Genomic DNA, 21,650 nt, shown 5'->3' with positions numbered 1-21,650 from the left:
GGGGAGCTGGAGCTGACAGAGGGAGCTCAACCCACTCTCCCTAAATTCAAACCCCTGACCTGTTGGTCAGCAGTCCTGCCGGCACAAGTCAGCATCTGTTGCACCACTGGGACTCCTTTTAATGCTTATGTTGCAAAAAAAATCGAGCTTGATAGAGGACAAGGACATAAAGGGCCTGGGCCAGCAAAAAGCAATTTGGAAATGAAGCTTTATGCCTGTAGTATCTGCTTTGAATTTTTCATCTGGCTTCTGTGGATAATCCTAATATTATGAGAAAAAGAAACCCTGCATATGTGAGGTAGACATGTCCTCCTATTTTCTACACTATACTTGATTTTATATACCTCTACCATGACTTTCTTGCATCTCCTCAAATGTTAGTGTTGTTGTTTTCCTACCAGTAGTTTCTGACTTATGTCAACCCTGAGGTGAACCTATCATAGAATCATAGAATCAAAGAGTTGGAAGAGACCTCATGGGCCTTCCAGTCCAACCCCCTGCCAAGAAGCAGGAATATTGCATTCAAATCACCCCTGACAGATGGCCATCCAGCCTCTGCTTAAAAACTTCCAAAGAAGGAGCCTCCACCACACTCCGGGGCAGAGAGTTCCACTGCTGAACGGCTCTCACAGTCAGGAAGTTCTTCCTAATGTTCAGATGGAATCTCCTCTCTTGTAGTTTGAAGCCATTGTTCCGCGTCCTAGTCTCCAAGGAAGCAGAAAACAAGCTTGCTCCCTCCTCCCTGTGGCTTCCTCTCACATATTTATACATGGCTATCATATCTCCTCTCACCCTTCTCTTCTTCAGGCTAAACATGCCCAGTTCCCTAAGCCGCTCCTCATAGGGCTTGTTCTCCAGACCCTTGATCATTTTAGTCGCCCTCCTCTGGACACATTCCAGCTTGTCTATATCTCTCTTGAATTGTGGTGCCCAGAATTGGACACAATATTCCAGATGTGGTCTAACCAAAGCAGAATAGAGGGGTAGCATTACTTCCTTAGATCTAGACACTATGCTCCTATTGATGCATGCCAAAATCCCATTGGCTTTTTTTGCCGCCACATCACATTGTTGGCTCATGTTTAACTTGTTGTCCACGAGGACTCCAAGATCTTTTTCACACGTACTGCTCTCGAGCGAGGCGTCCCCCATTCTGTATCTTTGCATTTCATTTTTTCTGCCAAAGTGGAGTATCTTGCATTTGTCACTGTTGAACTTCATTTTGTTAGTTTTGGCCCATCTCTCTAATCATGGGGCTTTCTTGGCAAGATTTGTTTAGAGGAGGGTTGCCTTTGCCTTCCCCTGGAGCTGAGAGAGTATGACTTGCCCAAGGTCACCAAGTGGGCTTCCATGTGTGAACAGGGATTCAAACCTAAGCTAAATATCCCCAAATATTGTAACCTTTACTCACTTTTGTTTCAATCTCTTGATCATTTTGGTTAGTGTTTTACTGTACAACTGCAATATCCTTGGGCAGTCATAGTGAACAAAACATTGCAAAGTATTCAAGACGTTGTTACACTGCAGATTAGGCAGTTTTCTGTTTGATGATTTTATTTATTTTTTCCAGTTATGACCAATGTGGCAGGGTATAAATTATTATTATTATTATTATTATTATTATACTTATTAATAAACTTAATCATCTAACTACACACCCCAAATTCCAGATAATTTATATTTTAAAAGTACTGGACCCAATTGGTTGCATAATTGATATGTAAATACAGTACTGCTTCTATGCACAAGGCATTCTTCATTAACCGCAATGAACCAGAGTCATCAGCCTACAAGAATTCACATATACATTGAATCAGCTATCCTAAACTACACTATTCTTCCCTTGAATCACATATTGCATCCCATTTTCCACATGATTTGTAACACATCTTTCACTGCTGTGTCCAGTTTGTCCTTAAGCCTTAACTTCTCTGTGCAAGCTCCAGTGAAACTGTATTTGACAAATATCTCACAGTAATTATAATAGTAAATATTGACACTAACATGTAGTTGCAAAGCCTTGTATCTTTACAGAGAATACTATGTAAGCAGACTGTTGATTTAGTGGGCAGCCTCAACTAATACGAAATTCCATACATGCTTTGAAGCCTCACAACTAGTGTGGTATCATGGTGCTGGACTGGGACATGGCAGATCGAAGTGCCAGCAGAGCCAGGAAACTCACTGTGTCCTTGGCCCAGTCATTCCATGTCAGTCTGACCGACTTCACAGGGTTGTGGTATAAGAATGTGTCCCTATTTTTTCCTATTTATTTCTACTTCTGGTTTCAAATCTGTTGCTAAAGAATATCCAGGAACATATCTACTTCCTGAATTGGGGTATACCTGTAACAGAATCACCCTATCTGTGTCTTTCGCTAATAGAGATAATACAACAATCCCACACAAGCTCTGGCAATGGTTGGTTTTGCATACATTGAGCCAAAAATACAGAAAACTGTTCCCACAAATCTGCATCATGACTCATGGTTTTTGAATCTTTGGGTGGAATTGACAATGAGGAGACAGATGGTATCTGATTGCTTTACTTCATCAGGCACTCCCTTATCCTCTGATGTTTTGTTCCTCTGAGTTGACTTCTCTCGGGATGACTTATTGACTCCTTGCTTTGGATCCAAACAAAGGATGGACCACGCCTTGCCGACACTGGGGAGTATGCAGATTGGGCTAGTTATTAGCATTGCACATCTCCGGCAGAAATAATTGTGGCTGAAATCATGCAAATATGCATGCATTGCATTGGAATTTTATTGAGGCTCTTACAGTTTTGCTTCATTCTGAACAGCCCCAAGCAGCAATGAAGAGAGATGTGTCCTCCAAGATATTCAGAAATAAAATAAATAGTGAAAAAGACATCATTAACCTTGGAGAAGCATTTTGACTTCAAACCAACTGGGACCAAGAATTGCCTTCATACTTTTACTTGTCATCATCCCAGAAGAACATTGTGAGAAAGAGAATGCCAACAACAACATTTGTTGTTGATGATGTTTAACTGTCCTTCAGCTTTTGAACAAATGTATGTAAGGACGTATGAGTCTACAAGTTATAAACAAGATAGGCTCTTTAGGTTTGTTCCTTAATTGAATTAATATGTATGTCCAACAGGTACATTTTTAATATGTAAGTCCAGCCATAGATAGATAGATAGATAGATAGATTACATTTTTAGCGTTGAACTGTTTTTATAATTGGTTTTAACTGTAGCCTGATATTTGTCATGGCATCAAATCGTTGCCGATTGCCGATTGTGAATTGCCTTGAGTCGCCACTGGCTGAGATAGGCGGTAAACAAATGTACGTACACACACACACACACATATGTATAAAGCTTTGTATAGCATAGGGAAGGGTTAAAACACCTGTGACGTTTATTTCGCTGTCTATGCCCCTGTTCAGAAGATTTCACTTTCTGCCCCTGTGATAATAGGATTTTGCTTTTGTTTTTCCCCATAACTCATTCAGGAGTGAATTTCCCTTCTGAGGGGCAAATTTATCTCACTTCCTGTTGTCTCACCCCCGTTCTTAACTATGAGTCAATTGTAAGTCATATGTTTGTAACTCAGGGCCTGCCTATATGTATGCCTATATATATGTCTCCACACACACGAACACTCACACTCACAGTGTGTGTGTGTGTGTACATGGACAAAGTGTATGTTTATACATACCTTGTTCTTCACTAAACAGGGTATGGATAAGATCCAAGCTGCCTTGGATCTTGTACAAGAAGAAACATGAGATATAAACACTTTTAAATAAGTAAATAATGTGTGTGTGCGTGTGTGTTTTCAATTCACTTGTCAATTTATCGTAACCCCATGAACCTAACATATAGTTAGTTGCACCAAACCTGACATTCCTGATCTCTCTTCCAAGGAGAGCCTTTCCTCTGCTGATAAAATAGTTACTGAATTCCTTTCCCAGGCAAGTTCAGCAAGAACCCAAACCTATTTTTCTTTAGGGCCAAGGCTGCATCTTTAGAAGGATCAAGGAGAAATTATTCCAAGGCTACACTTTAGGCCAGCTTTGACATTCTTTGACCTAATTTTATATGGCCTGTAGTCTGAATTCAAAAGCCCTCTGCAAACAATGAGTTTGGCCCCTATGGCAAAACCAATCTGTCTGGGAGGGAAAGAAAGACAATGATAAGAAATAAGGAGAAAGGGCTGACCCTGCCCATTTTGGGCTCTGACTTCAACCATAGGCTGTCTACAGATCCTAACAGATTACTACTAATGCCCAAGGGAATGCAAGGTACTGAAAAGGTTCAGGGCATAAGCTCCTAAGAATGTATCTGCTAAGAACAAATATATATTCACTCATATATACATATGCTTTTGAATAAAAGATTTATTTTATCTAGTACATTAAAGGTAAAGGTTTCCACTTGACATCAAGTCTAGTCGTGTCTGACTTTGGGGGGTGGTGCTCATCTCCATTTCTAAGCTGAAGAGCTGGCATTGTCCGTAGACACCTCCAAGGTCATGTGGCTGGCATGACTGCATGGAGCGCCGTTACATTCCTGCCGGAGCGGTACCTATTAATCTACTCACATTTGCATGTTTTCGAACTGCTAGGTTGGCAGAAGCTGGGGCTAACAGCGGGAGCTCACCCCGCCCCCCAGATTCAAGGGTGTTAATTCTGCCACACTGAATTCACTGGATCAATATGAAATACCGACCATATATGCTGGCCCGCGATTCAACAATTGTTTCTATGGGCCTAATCTAACTGAGATTAATCAACAGCATTCCAGCTAAAGTTACTCCAATCCCTGCCAATATTTCTCTCTCCTCTGCATAGTGTTTAAATCATTTGTCTCTGGTCTGCAATAAAGGAAAAGCAAAAAAAGTGAGAGTGACTATAACACAAATGCTTTTTGCATGACAGTGCATGACAGTGCCAAGCCATGTTTGTTCCCTATATTTACTCTTCCCTCGCTGATTGCTAAGTTCCTCTTTCCTCCTTTCAATCTCCTAAAACAGCACCATTTATTCATGAAAGTGGGACTGAGGAAACAGGATGAGCAAAAGGTGTGGAGATAATTTTATCCATATCCAGTTAAGGGTGCATTTAGACTGCAGAATGAATGTAGTTTGACACCATTTTAACTGCCATGGCTCGGGACTATGGAATTCGGGGATTTGTAGTTTGGTGAAGTACTAGCCCTCTTTGTCACATAAGGGTAAAGACCTTGTTAAGCTGTAACACCCATGATTCCATAGCTTAGGCCTATGGCAGTTGAAGTGGTGTCAAACTGCATTAATTCTACAGCTCAGATGTATCCTAAGAGGAAATATAGAATGTAGATTACAGCTACAATCTACACACTTGATGACACAAACTATATACTGCATATTTAGCACAAGGGCTCTTCCATCTCACTTTACTTGTTAGCTACTTAATCCTGTACATATCTATTCTGAAATAAATTCTACGGAGTTCAGTGGGATTTATGCTCAATTACTCAGACAGAAGACGGCAGCCTTGAACAATGATTAGCAAAGGGGAATAACACTTGATACTGTAACATAACCCTGGAGCATCTTCAGAAATCATAGGGTCCCTTATTAATGCTGGGTAAATTGTTCCTAAGAATAACACTAAGAGCCTTCCATCTAATGCAGGCACTCAAGGTATTTTTCTGCTTGAAGCAGATTGAAAATGCCCACTCCTCACGCATTGTCAAGTGGCACCAAGGGACTGGCTTCATTTATTCTAGAGCCTGAGACTGAAAATCCCTTAAGCACATCTCTTAGGAATAAAAACTGAATCTATAAACAACGCTGTGTCTTATCAGTTAGTCCCAGCTAAAGTAGATGGATTAATTCAAGTGCTGGATGGTGAATCAATATCTACAGATATATCATTGGATCAATGGGTCTACTCTAGTAAAGATTAGCAATAGGATTCAGACCATAATACATTGAAATACACAACTGTTGTCCTCTTATGACAACCCAAATCACTTGCCTGAATTGACTGCTTCTGAGGCTGGATCTATACTGCCCTATATCCCAGAATCTGATCCCAGATTATTTTTTATCCCAGATTATCTGGCACTGTAGATTCATACAATCCACTCCAAAGCAGATAATCTGGACTCAGATCCTGGGATATAGGGCAGTGTAGATCCAGCCTGAGATAAATCCAGACAACTTTTTTTGTTGTGTCAGGAGCAACTTGAGAAACTGCATGTCACTTCTGGTGTGAGAGAATTGGCTGTCTGCAAGGATGCTGCCCAGGGGACACCCAGATGTTTTGATGTTTTTACCATCCTTGTAGGAGGCTTCTCACATGTTTCCACGTGAGGAGCTGGAGCTGTTAGAGGGAGCTCATCTATGCTCTCATCAGATTCGAACCTGCGACCTGTCGGTCTTCAGTCCTGCCAGCACAGGGGTTTAACCCACTGCGCCACCGGACAATAAGCTGCATCTACACTGTAGAATTTATGCAGTTTGGTACCACTTTAACTGCCATGCCTCAGTGCTAAGGCATCAGATAAATTGTAGTTTTACAAGCCTTCTCTGCCAAATACTATGGGTGCCCTGCCAAACTACAACTCTCAGGATTCCACAGTATTGAGCCATGGCAGTAAAAGTCGTGTCAAACTGCTTTAATTCTACAGTGTAGATGCATCCCAAAAAGGGCATGACAACAAGTACTTTTTCTCTCTAGAAAAACTAAAGAAAGTAAAAGTGAAACTTTGAACAATTTGCCTCTTTCAGCCATTCCTCCCATGCAAGCATCCAAGACACTTTGCAGTTTGAGACAGATAATGGAAAGGCCTCCTCTATTGCACTTAAATCAAAGCTAAAATAATCCTTGTGCAAAACATGCCTCAATTTTTCTGAACAGTGAGATGAGTTTCAGAGGGACCCTGGTATTCCTTTAGAAGATTTTCCTTCAACTCTGGGAAGTCCTTGCTAGGAGGGGGAATTTGGGAGGAGTGGAGCTGGCTGCCGTTTTAGCACCTTGTCGCTATTATCCTCCCCGTCGGGCACATCAAACCTGATCCCGGATTTCTCCATTTCTTGCCCGTCTTGAGCTGCATTTCAAACAGAGCTGGGACAATGTCACCAGCTCACACCTCAATTCAAGTCCAGCAATGACCTGTCAATGAGCCTCTTTGCTGCTCAGCAAATGGCACCCTGGGAAGCCCAGCATCCTCCTGGCAGCGGAGGCAAGACTAGACTCCCCGCTGCACCCGAGCCTTGAAAGGGAAGAAAACATTCCTCAAACTATCCTTGCCTTCTTGGCCAAGTGAAGCCAGGCAGAATACATCATATTTTGGAGAGGGGACAAGAGGGATAGAGGTAAATGCCGACTAAAAATGACAGAGAATAGTAAAAAGTCAGGGATTTCTTAGCAGGCTCCCTATTGAGAGTGCAATGTGTTTTTTGGCTAGACCAACAGTCCAAGCAGTAGCAGTAGATAAATAACTCATGAAAGTGAGTTCAGAGTTGCAGATTTAACTTGTGACTGTTCCATTCCTTAGCATTCTTGATATCTAACTTTCAAACATCCCAACTTGGCATCTTTCTGATGTACTGGACTATACATCATCCCAAATGAACATGGCAATGCTGGCTGGGGATAATAGGGTTAATAGTCCAGCACATCTGGAAAGTCCCAAGTAGAGAAATCTGCACTAATGTCTGTAAAAACCTTCTACTGTTGTGCTCATGTTATACTCCAAGCTGATTTCTCCCTCATGCTCTCCTTCCCATTTTGGGTTACAAAACCTCCAAATGGGTGGGGAGGATGGAACTGATTAGCAATAGCTTCCATTTAGCAGTGCCTCAGAGTATGATGGAGTCTCCTTCTCTGGAGGTTTTTAAGCTGGAGCTGGATGGCCATCTGTTAAGAGTGCTTTATTTGTATTTTCCTGCAAGACAGGTTGCTGGACTGAATGCCCTTGTGAACTCTTCCAATTCTTATGATTCTATGGTTACAGTGAGTTACTGGATAGGGAACAATTCTGAATGGTGAATCTGAGTGGCATATGCATATGTATAGTTAAGGTAACGGTTTCCCCTGATATTAAGTCTAGTTGATTCTGACTCTGGGGGGTGGTGCTCATCTCCATTTCTAAGCCAAAGAGATGGTGTTGTCCGTAGACACCTCCAAGGTCATGTGGCCGGCATGACTGCATGGAGCGCTATCTTCCCACCAAAACAGTAACTATTGATCTACTCACATTTGCATGTTTTTGAACTGCTAGTTTGGCAGAAGCTGGACCTAACTGTAGGAGCTCACTCTGCTTCCTGGATTCGAACCACCAACCTTTCAGTCAGCAAGTTCAGCAACTCAGCAGTTTAACTCGCTGCAGCACCCAGTATACATTTCACCATATGCTGTTTTCTCACTACAACCATCTCTAACCCACTCCTTTTCTCTGGTGACTTCCAGATGTGTATTTACCTTCAAACCAGACAGATAATAGAACAAGATACCCAGGTATATTTTGGAATCAACTCCCAAAGTGCTTGTTACATTCACATTGAACCTACAAGACTCAGGTACAAATAGAGAAACTCAAACCTGGAACCGGTTTTCACTGTTAGGACTAGGCCCTGGAACAAATCGAGCAAAATAATGTATCTGAGGATATGCCAATTGCATCTCTGCTGGTGGTAAAAATTGTAAGGCCAGTGGTTTTGCAATTTTTTGGCACACTTTTGAGAGATTTTTGAGCCACATTTTGTTTAAAAAATAATTAATATATGTTCATGTGTTAGCTTACTGGTAAGCACTTAAAGGTGCATCTGCACTGTAGAATTAATGCAGTTTAAGGCACCACTTGAACCACTATGGCTCAATACTATGGAATCATGGGAATTGTAGTTTTACTAGGTCTTTAGCCTTCTCTACCAAAGAGTGCCGATGCCTCACCAAAATTTAAACCAAATGTATCATGTTCTTAGATCAGGCATGGAGGGTGTGCACCCATTCAGATGTTGTTGGACTGCAAACCCCAAAATACCTCGCCATTGCATACACTTGCTACAGCGAATAGGAGTTTCAGACCAACAGTATCTGTAGAGCTATATAATTTATCTAGGTTACAAATAGAGTACATATAAATACAAATACAAACTAGATACCAAGTCCACCTGGGGAGATAGGGCAGAACACAAATAAAGTATTATTATTATTATTATTATTATTATTATTATTATTATTACTACAAACACAACAAGATGAGTCCACAGCCGACACTCTGCTGGCTGTTGTATTGAATCACACGTCAGACACTTCCCAAGTGTCTAGGACTGTGTGATGTATCAGCAACTAATGCATGCAGATCCCCGTAAGGTGGCCTTCTGCAGCTGGCAGATGGTAATTTTGTCAGCGCCAATTGTGTTTAAGTGCAGGCCAAGGTCTTTAGGCACTGCACCAGTGTGCCAATCACCACTGGGACCACCTTGACTGTCTTGTATTATTATTATTATTATTATTATTATTATTATTATATTATTTTAATTATTGAAATTAAAATAAAATTAAAAATATTTTAATTTTTTTATTATTGTATTATTATTATTATTGTATTGTATTATTATTATTACTATTATCATTACAAATATAGCCAACGGACATTACAGGATTACATCATAGAGAGGGATTTCCCCAGAATGTAATTTCTGATGCTGTCTCTTATCCGTGCAAAAAAAGTTGTGCCTGCACTGTAATAAATGTCAAAGCACATATACCTAGCATGTATATTCACTTCTACTGTAGCAATTTCTATCACATCGCTTTCCACTCTGAACAAAGGCAGCTATTCTATGCATCTAGAGAGGGCAACAGGGGTTTTCCAATGTAAATGTTTAAATCACTTCAGGCAAGTCACTCCCTCCCTTTCAAAAAAGTTGAAAGAAGAAAACTTTTAACACTTCCAGTAAGTGACACCCCAACCAGCACGAGGTTGCAGACAACTGAAAAAGTGACTCACAGTTTCTATTCAATCCATATCTCCTCTCTATTCAAGGTGGGTGAGCTGCAATCCCAGGTGTATCTTTTATATACATTTTACAGATCTTCTTAAAATAATAACTTTGAGGCCAGAGTGAAAGTGGTATGCTTACATATACCTTGTGAGAACAAGGGTGGCAGAGCTGCTTGAAATCTGGCACCACAGAATCAGGGATTCACCAGCTTTTACGAATATCTATTTCCATTATTCTAATCCTACCCTCGAGGCAGGTTTCTATGGTTCGCTCACCTATCCATGTCAGGTTTCACAATTATACTTTCGCCTTTCTTTTTTCACAGCAGTGTTCCTGGGGCTTTATTCAGCTCCCTTTGTTTTGTGGCTGTTTCTCTGTCCTTGCTTTGGAGATCTCCCTCGCACAAACTGGTTTCCCCTTGGCTTTTTAAGGACCATACCATTTTTCCTATGATGTGTATGCCATCTGCAGTCTGTCCCTTTTCTTATAGGTGCACTATATTTGGAAAATACACCTTCTTGCCTACTTATACAGACAGTCCTTGAGTGACAAACATCCGACCTACAAACAACTCCTAGTTAAGAACGGGGGGGGGGGGGGTGAGGCAACAAGAAGTGAGAGCAATCCACCCCAAGGATGGGAAATTCACTCCTGGAAGAGTTATTCTCATGGGAAATAGGTGTCTCCACTGAAGCTTTCTCACCAATCCTTGTTTCCACAACAAGCCAAATTTGTCAAAATCCAATTACCACCGGGATAGAAAGTGAGGTTAAATCTTCTGAATCAGTGAACAGACAGCAAAACAAACACCACAATGGTGTTCACCCTTCCCTATGGTAGCCAAAGCTACATATAATTATAACATAATATGATATGTTATGATATAATATAATTATCTATACACATAATAAAAGTCCACTTACACAGACAGCCTCCTGCCTCCACAAACAGGCTTTAGTTCCAAGTGCTGAGAAACCTCCAAAGGCACTCCCTCAACTGACATTGCAGGTAGCCCAAATGCTGCCAATGTCCTCCCCAAACACTACGGCCCACCACCCAAGGAATGCTTTCATTCGGGGAGAATTTCATCCTAGATTTGACATGTTTCCTCCACCACAGACAGGCATCCCAGGGTTCCTTGTGTGGAATTTGCATGACCTCACCCACTGCATCTTCCTTAACCCTTTCCTACCCTTTCCTATGGCACGCAGCAAACACAGAGGAATTGGTCAGCAACTGAACACACTGGAGGAGTTTGGGGGACTCAATAGGATGGAAGTTGTAGTCAAGGCAGAGCACTGTGACCCCCTTCATTAATGCGCCTGGACCACATTAGGCACTCAGAACTCCCATGACCAGGTTTGGAGAAATTGATCTTTGATTTATTGGAGTTATAGTTCACCTACATCCAGAGAGCACAGAGAACTCAAACAATGTTGGATCTGAACCAAACTTGCCATGGATGGTGGGACTTGCAGTACCTTCATTCGCTTCCAGAGACCACTACAACTCACATGAATGATGGATTAGGACCAAATTTGGCACACAAATAACCTGGGCACCACCTGGTCCCCAAGCTAGTAATATAATATAATATAATATAATATAATATAATATAATAATATATACTGTATGGCTGGAGTGACACTTGAAAAATGTACCTGTTCTGACTTACATACAAATTCAACTTAAGGACAAACCTACAGAACATAACATGGGGACTGCCTAAACTTGTGCCTATCACTGTCTAGCCGCCTTGAGTCCCCTCAGGGGTAGAAATGCCATAAATAAATAAATAAATAAATTCTTCCATTCATTTGTACCACTTTCCTCTGGCTTGAAAATTTCTCATCCATCACTCCTCCCTCACTATCTTTGTTTTTAGAGCTCATTTTTCTCTGTAGTTTGTTTAAACACATCCTTTCCGCTCTGTTCCTAGGAACACCCTTGATATTGATCAGAATAACCCCCTTCTGCCTCACTTACCAATGCTCATGACTCTGCCGAACACAGAAGTGTTGTCCACCGTGCTGCAGTTCCACCGCCTCTGCCGAAACTGGTACTGGCACTCCTTGATGGCGTTCTTGGCCCCCTCGCCAATATACATCATGTGTTCCTGGTAAAGCTGGCACAACTTCCTCTGGCCTGGAGACAGCCCTGGCAGTTGGCTGCAGACTGGCTGGGCTCCGATGATGTACATCTCAGGTCTGTGGATTGGATTCATCGCCAAGGACCTGAAAGGAGGGGCAGAGGGAAAAACACAGGGAAGGAAAGAAGAGGAAGGAAGCACAGTGAGACCCGGTCTCAGAAACCTATTGCTCTGCTCTGTCTCGGAAGCTTCTTGCCTCTCAAAAAAGAAGCCAGACTACTGGAAAATGAGAGACCCTACCTAAGTAAAGCACAAAGAGACCTCTCAGTCAGTATCAAAGAGGTCTCAAAGGAAAGAAAAGAGAACTGGAAATGGATAACAGCTTTACCTTTCCTTAGGCAACAGTTTCCTAATCTGTTGCACTTGGTCGCCTGGAATTAATTAAAGCAGGAGAGGCAAAAAAGTCACATCTGACATTCTTCCCTCCAAAAAAGAAACAACTACAGGTCCCATCTTTAATGTCTGCACTTTGGAAAAGCACCATCTTGGTGTGGATGAATGGGTTAATAAAGAGAGGTAAATAACAACAAAGGCAAGGTGATAAAGCCCCTGGAGCTCACCGTCTGCACTCCAACGGGGAGTCCAGAAAGGGCTTAGAACAGCCATGGGCCAGCTTGGGCCCTCCAGGTGCTTTGGACTTCAACTCCCACCATTCCTAACAGCCTGAGGGAACCAAGTTAACCTATACCTGCTGTAAAAATCAATGAAGTTTGATGCCTCTTGCACTGCCATGCCTCAATGCTACGGAATTATGTTGTTGTTGTTCAATCGTTCAGTCGTTTCCGACTCTTCGTGACCTCATGGACCAGCCCATGCCAGAGCTCCCTGTTGGCCATCACCACCCCCAGCTCCTTCAAGGTCAATCCAGTCACTTCAAGGATGCCATCCATCCATCTTGTCCTTGGTCAGCCCCTCTTCCTTTTTCCTTCCATTTTCCCCAGTATCATTGTCTTCTCTACGCTTTCCTTTCTTCTCATGATGTGGCCAAAGTACTTCATCTTGGCCTCTACTATCTTTCCCTCCAATGAGCAGTCATCATACAAGCTGACATTTTACGAAGAGTGCTGATGCCGCACCAAACTACAACTCCCACGTTCCCATAACACTGAGCCATGGCAGATAAAATACAGTGTTCCCTCACTTATTGTGGGGGTTACGTTCCAGGACCTCCCACAATAAATGAAAAACCTTGATCTATGGACGCTATATTTATTTTAATATTTATGCATTATTTTAGTAATTATACACTATTTTAAGTCTTTATAAACTTAAAATAAAGTGAAGGAAAGGAAGGAAAGGCCCTTCAAAGCTGGACTGAGGAGGGAAAGCACCTCAGAGAATGGCGGCGGCATAAAACAGTGAAAATACCGCAATATATATTTTAAATTAATTTTTTTTAAAACCACGAAACAGCGAGTCCGCTAAAAGCGAACCGCGAAGTAGCAAGGGAACACTGTAGTATCAAACAGCATTCATATTGCAGTGCAGATGCAGTCTGTCTCTTAGGAGAAAAACTCTTTTAATTGGTTCCCTAGCCAAGGAACCGAACAAAATGCATACAGTTTAGTTTCCCAAGGACTTTAGCCTTCTCTGGCAAAAACAGGGCGAAATTCTTGGGGAAACTAAACTATATGCATGGTTTTGTTAGTTTTTTGCTGGTGCCTAGGCTAGAGACATATGTATATGTCTCTAGCCCAGGCATGGGGGTAATTTGGGCCCTCCAGGTGGTTTGGACTTCAACTCCCACCATTCCTAACAGCCTCAGGCCCTTTCCTTTCCCCCTCAGCCGCTTAAGCTTAAGCGGCTGAGGGGGGAAAGGAAGGGGCCCGAGGCCGTTAGGAATGGTGGGAGTTGAAGTCCAAACCACCTGGAGGGCGCAAATTGGCCTGAGGCTGTTAGGAATGGTGGGAGTTGGAGTCCAAAGCACCTGGAGGGCCCAAGTTGGCCCGAGGCTGTTAGGAATGATGGGAGTTGAAGTCCAAAGCACCTGGAGGGTCCAAGTTGGCCTGAGGCTGTTAGGAATGGTGGGAGTTGAAGTCCAAACCACCTGGAGGGCCCAAATTGGCCTGAGGCTGTTAGGAATGGTGGGAGTTGAAGTCCAAACCACCTGGAGGGCCCAAATTGGCCTGAGGCTGTTAGGAATGGTGGGAGTTGGAGTCCAAAGCACCTGGAGGGCCCAAGTGGCTCATGCCTGGCTTAGAAGGAGATCTGAATTTTGGTTCCAGCAAGCAGAGGACTTCCAGGCAATTTGCACAGAATTGGGGTCATTCTACTGAGGGACAAGACAAGAACAGTAGAAGAAAGCTAACCCACCCAAGATCACTTTCCAGGAATCCTTCAAACTTTGCCCTGTCCATCCAGGGGGACAATGCGCCTTGCAGGTCTGTTTTCCCTCCCTTTTCTTTCCAAGAATCCCTGCTACACTGTCTAGGTGAAAATGCGCCTTTGGGATAAGTTTTTCCTCCTTCTCCTCTTCCCTTCGCCTTCCCTCTTCTCCAGAGCAGCGACTTGGTCTTGGTCCGGGAAAGGCACCGGTGCTCACTCACTTCACCTCCCAAAGAGAGAGAAAGGCACAGAGCAGGGAGCCAAGGAAGCCCCCGCGTGTCCGAGGTTTCGCGTGGAGACCAAAGCCAAAGCTTCTCCCCGGCTGTAAGGACAAAGGAAAGGGGGGATTGAGGGACTGAGGGAGGGGAAGGGGGGTGTCACTCACCACCAGGAGCTGGCTTCGGCCACGAGCTGCGTGCATCCGCAGAGCAGAGCCAGGCGGAGGAGCAGCCGCGTCCCGGGCATGGTGCGCCTCCCGAGCCTCTGCCTGTCCGGGCGGGGACTCCGTGGGCTTCCCTGCAAGGCAAGCAAGGAGCAGAGGGAGGGGGTCAGTGTGGAGGGAGGGAGCCAGGGAGGGAGGGGTCTCCTTCCACCAGGGAAGCGCCCGCCAAGACCCTCCTCCTCTTCCCCCTCCTCCGCTGGCCAAGAACCCCCTCCCTTCACACACACACACATCATCTGGGTTGTTACAGGTTTTTCGGGCTGCATGGCTATGCTCCAGAAGCATTCTCTCCTGACGTTTCGCCTGCATCTATGGCAGGCATCCTCAGGGGTTGTGAGGTTTAACGTATTGTCGAAGGCTTTCATGGCTGGAATCATTAGGTTCTTGTGGGTTTTTTCGGGCTATAGGGTCATGTTCTAGAGACATTTTGAGTCCACAGCGCTCTCTGGGGATAGGTGAACTACAACTCCAAAACTCAAGGTCAATGCCCACCAAATGCTTCCAGTATTTTCTCTTGGTCATGTGAGTTCTGTGTGCCATGAACAAAATCTGGCTACCAGTATAAAAAAAACTCGAAAATTACAACAGCAAAACAGCAGAGAGGAAACAACCAGGCACATCTTAACACCTCTCAACAAAAGATTTTCCCAGGCTCAGCCAGGCCTTCAAATGCTAATGAAGGTGGTCAGTTGAAACATTCACACCTAGCTCCAGCAGAGAAGAGCTCCTTGCCCCACCCCAGCCATTCCACAGATATATAAACCCATTGTCCTAATTCCCACAGACCTCACTACCTCTGAGGAGGCTTGCCATAGATGCAGGCGAAATGTCAGGAGAAAATGCCTCTAGAACATGGCCCTATAGCCCGAAAAAACCCACAAGAACCTAGTTGTGAGGTTTGTTGGAAATTAGGAAAATTGAGTTGCTATATCTGTGGAGTGATGTTCAGGGTGGGAGAAAGAACTCTTGGTTGTTGTAGGTTTTTCGGACTGTATGGCCATGTTCTAGAAGCACGTTCTCCTGACGTTTCGCCTGCATCTGTGGCAGGCATCCTCAGTGGAGATTTCTCCACCTGTCCTCTCATTTTTTTGGTGTTGAACTCCACCCCCCAGAATTTAAAAACAACCCCCCTCCAACCCCACTAGTAATCAATGTTGGCCATGTAGGTAGTGTGTCAAGTTTGGTGCAGATCCCTTGTAGGATGGGTTCAGAGCACTCTTTGATTTTAGGTGAACTATAAATCCCAGCAACTACAACTCCCAAATATCAAGCTCTATTTTCCCCAAACTCCACCAGTGTTCACATTTGGGCATATTGAGTATTTGTGCCAAGTTTGGTCTAGATCTATCATTGTTTGAGTCTACAGAGCTCTCTGGTTGTAGGTGAATTACAACTCCAAAACTCAAGGTCAATGCCCACCAAATGCTTCCAGTATTTTCTCTTGGTCATGGGAGTTCTATGTGCCAAGATTGATTAAATTTCATCATTGGTGGAATTCAGAATGCTCTTTGATTGTAGGTAAACTATAAATCCCAGCAACTACAACTCCCAAATGACAAAATCAGTCCACCCCGCCCCCCACCCAACACCACCAGTATTCAGATTTGGGCATATCAGGTATTTGTACCAAATTTGGTCCAGTGAATGAAAATATATCCTGCATATCAGATATTTACATTACAACTCATAACAGTAGCAACATTACAGTTACGAGGTAGCAACAAAATAATGTTATGGTTGGGAGTCAGCACAACATAAGGAACTGTATTAAGGGACTGCACCATTAGGAAGATTGAGCATCACTGGACTACTCTATTCCTCTTTGGCCTGACGACACCTAAAGTGCATTCATTCAGCACTGAAGAATGAATGCTCCTTGATACCACTTTCACGACCATCGCTCAAGGCCATGGAGTCCTGAGATTTGCATATATTTTAGTTTCCCAAGGACTTTAGCCCTCTCTTTGCCAGAGGCTAAAGTCCTTGGGAAACTAAATGATATGCATTTTGTCTGGGTCCTCTGCTAGAATTAAAACAGCTTCTCTCCTAAGAGGCAGACTGCAACTGCACTGCAACATGAATGGTGTTTGACACTACTTTAACTGCCATGGCTCATTGCTATGGGATCTTGGGAGTTGTAGTTTGGTGAGACATCAGCACTCTTTGGCAGACTCCAGACCTTATGAAATATCAACTTCCATGAGTCCATAGCATTGAGGCATGGGAATTCAAGTGGCATCGAACTACATTGATTCTACAGCGAAGATGCACCCCTGGCTCATAATAAAATTTTATTTACATCCCGCACCCGGACTCAGAGTGATTGGAAGAGACTCCAAGGACTGCCCACACAGAGGCTGGATAACCATCTATAGCAGGCCTGGACAAACTTGGGGCCCTCCAGGTGCTTTGGACTTCAACTCCCACAATTCCTAACAGCCTAAGTCCCCTTCCTTTTCCCCCCTTAGCCATTTAAGTGAGTCTGTTAGGAATTGTGGGGATTCAAACCCTGTTCCCCAAAGTTTATTCCAGTATTCATGCTGGCTCTCTGATGACATGATACTTACGTGTAAATAATCTGTTTGACGACCGGATGCCCATCTATCGGGAGTGCTTCGATTGTGTTTTCCTGCATTGCCAAATGGGGTTGGACTGGATGTCCTTTGAGGTCTCTTCTAACTCTACCATTCCAGGTATAAAGTAGTAAAAGAAAACTTCACTGTAGAATAATGACTCCAGATGCACTGCAATTGGGGAACTAAGGTGCAATAAAAGGCCTCGGAGGTATTTGTGCCTTCTCTGTGCCATTCAGCCAGATCCAGTGGCTCACAAAACTCTTCAGAGCTGACCATATATCAGCAGGGATGCTGGGTTGGAGTATGTGAGATGTCATGGCCAAAAGCTCTGGAATTAGTTAAAAACTGGCAGTTTGACAAGGAAAAGGTTAAAAGGGGAAAGGGTTTAAAAGAGTGTGACATGCTTTTTTCATGGTCTTTGAGCAAGTTGTCAAGTGACACCGCATTCTCGCCTCTTTTTTTCCTTCACAAATACTGAAGTGTTGGATGCCAGCTTTTGAGTTATACATAATTCATGGTCATTTGCTGTATGTTTCCTTCCTCCTTGGCATAAGGAAGCCTATTCTGGGCACTTTCATGTTGCTTTCCATCTCCAAATCATCACATTCACCACCATCATCATTTCTTTATTTTATTTACTATATTTATATCCCACTTTTCTCAACTCCGAGAGGGACTCAAGGCAGCTATTATCATAACCATCTTTATTAGCTCTAAGAGGGGAATGGGATGAGGAAGTACTTTTGGGAAATGATAGATTTTGACCCTTCTGGAAATCAATTCATGAATTAATACAGAATCAGAACTTAAGGAACGTGGATGGAGAGTTCAAATAGATCCCATACTACCCAGCACTTGCAAATCATGGGTATTTCTATCTTCATTATCATGAATTTCACAAAGTTGAGTGCTGATAGGAATATAAAAAACAAGAAGGCTAAGGAAGTCCAAGTATTTATGGAATATAATTCACTTTGTGGAGTAAATTCATCAAATGCAAATGATCTCTCTCCCCCAGGTCAGCTGAAAATTATAGAAGGGTTGCTGATCTAATTGCTTACAGCAATATTATCCAAACCAGTACCCTGGCATGGCAGCATATTTAGGATTGCAACCCATAAACTGTATCTCAGGCTGGATCTACACTGCCATATAATGCAGTTTGGAACTGTATTATATTTACTTATTATTTATTATCCAGTTATTATTAATAACTGGATGGCCCTCACAAGGGTCTTCCTCCAGGGGCAAAACAACAATGGGCAACTTGGAAGTCCCTGAACAAACTCAAAAGTGGAGTGGGAAGATAAAAAGACAACTTGGCAAAATGGCACTACCTAAAAGAATCCCACACCTTGTGTGACTGTGGAGCAGAAGAGACAATTCTGCATCTATATGCTTGTCCACTGTGCCCTGCCTCATGCACAGAGGAAGAGTTGTTGGAGGCTACAGACAATGCCATTGCTGTTACCTGTTTTTGGTCAAAGGATATTTAGCTGCCTGTGCTCCCTCTATTTTTATCAGTTTTATACTAATTTATGCAATGCTTTTGATATGAAATAAAATAAAAAATATAATATTTATTTATTTGCAACATTTCCCCCCACTTTTCTCACCCCGGAGGGGACTCAAGGCAGCTTTACATACAGGCAACAATTTGATGCCCTAAAACACAATGTACACTTAAATATTAAAATAGAATTTAAAAATACATAATTTAAACATTTAAAAACAATGCATTCTGAGTTAAAAACGTAATCCGGGCCATTTCAATGGTCATTGTACATTGTTCCAAGCCCATCTATTGCATAAGTTCTCTAAAGCAGACATGGGCAAACTTGGGCCCTCCAGGTGTTTTGGACTTCAACTCCCACAATTCCTAACAGGCGGTAGTAGGCTGTTAGGAATTGTGGGAGTTGAAGTCCAAAACACCTGGAGAGCCCAAGTTTGCCCATGCCTGCTCTAAAGATTTGGTCACAAAGTCATGTTTTAACTCTCTTCCAGAAGGTCAGAAGGGAGGGGGGCTGATCTTGTATCGCTGGGAAGGGAGTTCCGCATGATCAGTGTAGACCAGGCATGAGCAAACTTCGATCCTCCAGGTGTTTTGGACTTCAGCTTCCACAAGTACTAACAACCAGTAAGCTGGCTGGGATTTCTGGGAGTTGAAATCCAAAACACATGAAGGGCAAACAATGAAGTTCTATCTGAATTATATGGTAGTGTAGATCCAGCCCCAGGCTACCTTGCAGACTTGCAAAGGACTCTGAGATGCAATGCTGCATTACGCATGGCATAAGAGGCATTGTGCTGTGTCCCAGTATGTTTTGCAGCACTGACCCTCTCAGATGATCCAGCCAGAAACCACAAATAAAGGAATGATAGGTAAAGAGGAAGAAGAGCCAGTCCTCTGAACTGAACAAGGGAGGGGAGAAGCTTCGCCACAGACACCTTTCTTTGGTGGCTAATCATCAACTCCATCCCAAACGCACACACCAAGAGAGAGGCTGGGTAGATACCATCTTTACAGACCTGATCCTTCTACAATCTGCTCATTTCCTTTTAAAGACAGCCAACTGTCAGGGCTTAATTTGTGGCAAGAGTTCAGACCTGGAACCTATTTTGAAGTTAGGAAATCCAGGCCTACAGCCTGCGAATTCTTAATAAAGAGGAGAAACCAGCCGGATTTCAGCCCTGTTTTCTCCCACAAGATGCACAACCAGATCAGCTGAAACTGGGGTGGGTGGGGAATACACCCTCCAATGGCACAGCTTCCAGGAAAGCTTTGCTTTTCCTTGGTTTAAACATTAACCAAGGAGGAGAAAATGGCTTTCATGGTTTATTTTCTGTTTGCTCTATCCGGGAGAGGGACATCCTTTTGTCAACGATGCTGCAAAGCAATTTGTCACTGTTGCTGCTGTTACAGAGCAATATTGGCATTGAAGGTAACACTGTTAATGCATTAAAAACGGACCATTAAACGTGTATCCAAAAGTTTAGGAATTGCCATTTCAAAAATATCTGAAGATTTGTAAACATAGAGTCTTTATTTATGTATTGTGGGCTCAGCCTCATGTAAGCCGCACCGAGTCCCTTGGGGAGATGGTAGCGGGGTACAAATAAAGATTATTATTATTATTATTATTAATGTACTTTAAAAAAAACATAATTTCCAGAGTATTTTAATCTAGTACAAAAAACCAAAACAAAACAATAATTTTGTGGCCCCTTACACAAGAACATTTAAGATTTATGCTTTTTGTGGATTGCAAAAAAGCTTATGCCAAATAGGATTTCTCAGCCTTCAAAGTGTCAGAAGACCTGCATAGATTGATTATAACATATTGTTGTTGGTACTTGAAATTGCATCCAATGAATTAAAGTGACTTGGCCATGATGGTCCATTCTCTGGTTACATCCCGAATAGACTACTGCAACACACTCTACGTGGGTTTGCTTTTGAAGACTGTTTGGAAGCTCCAAATAGTCCAATGGGCAGCAGCCAGACTGCTCATAAAGGGAGCATGCAACCTACCCCCCCCCCCCCCAACTCCTTATGTCGTTTCCACTAGCTGCCAGTCTGCTACCAAGCACAATTCAAAGTGCTAGCTTTAGCCTATAAAGCCCTAAGCAGTTCCGGCCCAGCTTACCTGTCCAAATGTACCTTCCCCTATGAACCATCTTGGAGATGGGGTGTGGTTTATAGTGATTCTAATGTTTTAAAAATATTTTAATGTATTTTAATTTTGATCTAATTGAAATACATTCTGTTTAATTTAAACTTTTATTTTAATTGTATATTGTTGTTAAGTCATTGAATTGTTGCCTATCTGTAAGCTGCATTTCTTCAGGGTCGAGAAAGGTGGGATATAAATATAATAAATAAATACAACAAAACTGCTCAACATTGTCTCAAGGTGTCATAGGAAGACCTAAGTCTGTTTAGTTTTGTGGCAACATAATAGAAGCACTTTAACTACCTGTTAGGTTGCTCTCCCTACATTTCTTTTAAACCTCCTACTAGATACATCCTACCTCTGTTTATGCCCAGCCTTTATTTTTAAAATTTTACCTATTACATTTGGCCCGGTCATAGGTTTTAAATTGCTGTGTGTTATTGTCTATATGTAAGTTATATTAATTTTATTGTTTTATTTGCTTTTTGCTTTGTTGTTTTTACTGATG

At 42.7% G+C, this 21,650-nt stretch overlaps 1 protein-coding gene across 1 annotated transcript in view; it reads right to left on the bottom strand.

Moving 5' to 3' along the window:
- Positions 1-21,650, bottom strand: part of WNT5B (Wnt family member 5B) — a 140,194-nt gene that overhangs the window by 10,213 nt on the left and 108,331 nt on the right. Inside the window, exons 2-3 of the mRNA XM_060776713.2 lie at positions 14,836-14,966; positions 11,963-12,210 (exon numbers count right to left, since the gene is read on the bottom strand). Coding sequence (XP_060632696.2) covers positions 11,963-12,210; positions 14,836-14,966 — 379 coding nt within the window. The remainder of the gene's footprint in view (positions 1-11,962; positions 12,211-14,835; positions 14,967-21,650) is intronic.

The sequence above is a fragment of the Anolis sagrei genome, chromosome 5, assembly GCF_037176765.1.
Source record: "Anolis sagrei isolate rAnoSag1 chromosome 5, rAnoSag1.mat, whole genome shotgun sequence".
NCBI classification, from domain to species: Eukaryota; Metazoa; Chordata; class Lepidosauria; order Squamata; family Dactyloidae; genus Anolis; species Anolis sagrei.
This window is presented reverse-complemented; position numbering and strand designations above follow the sequence as displayed.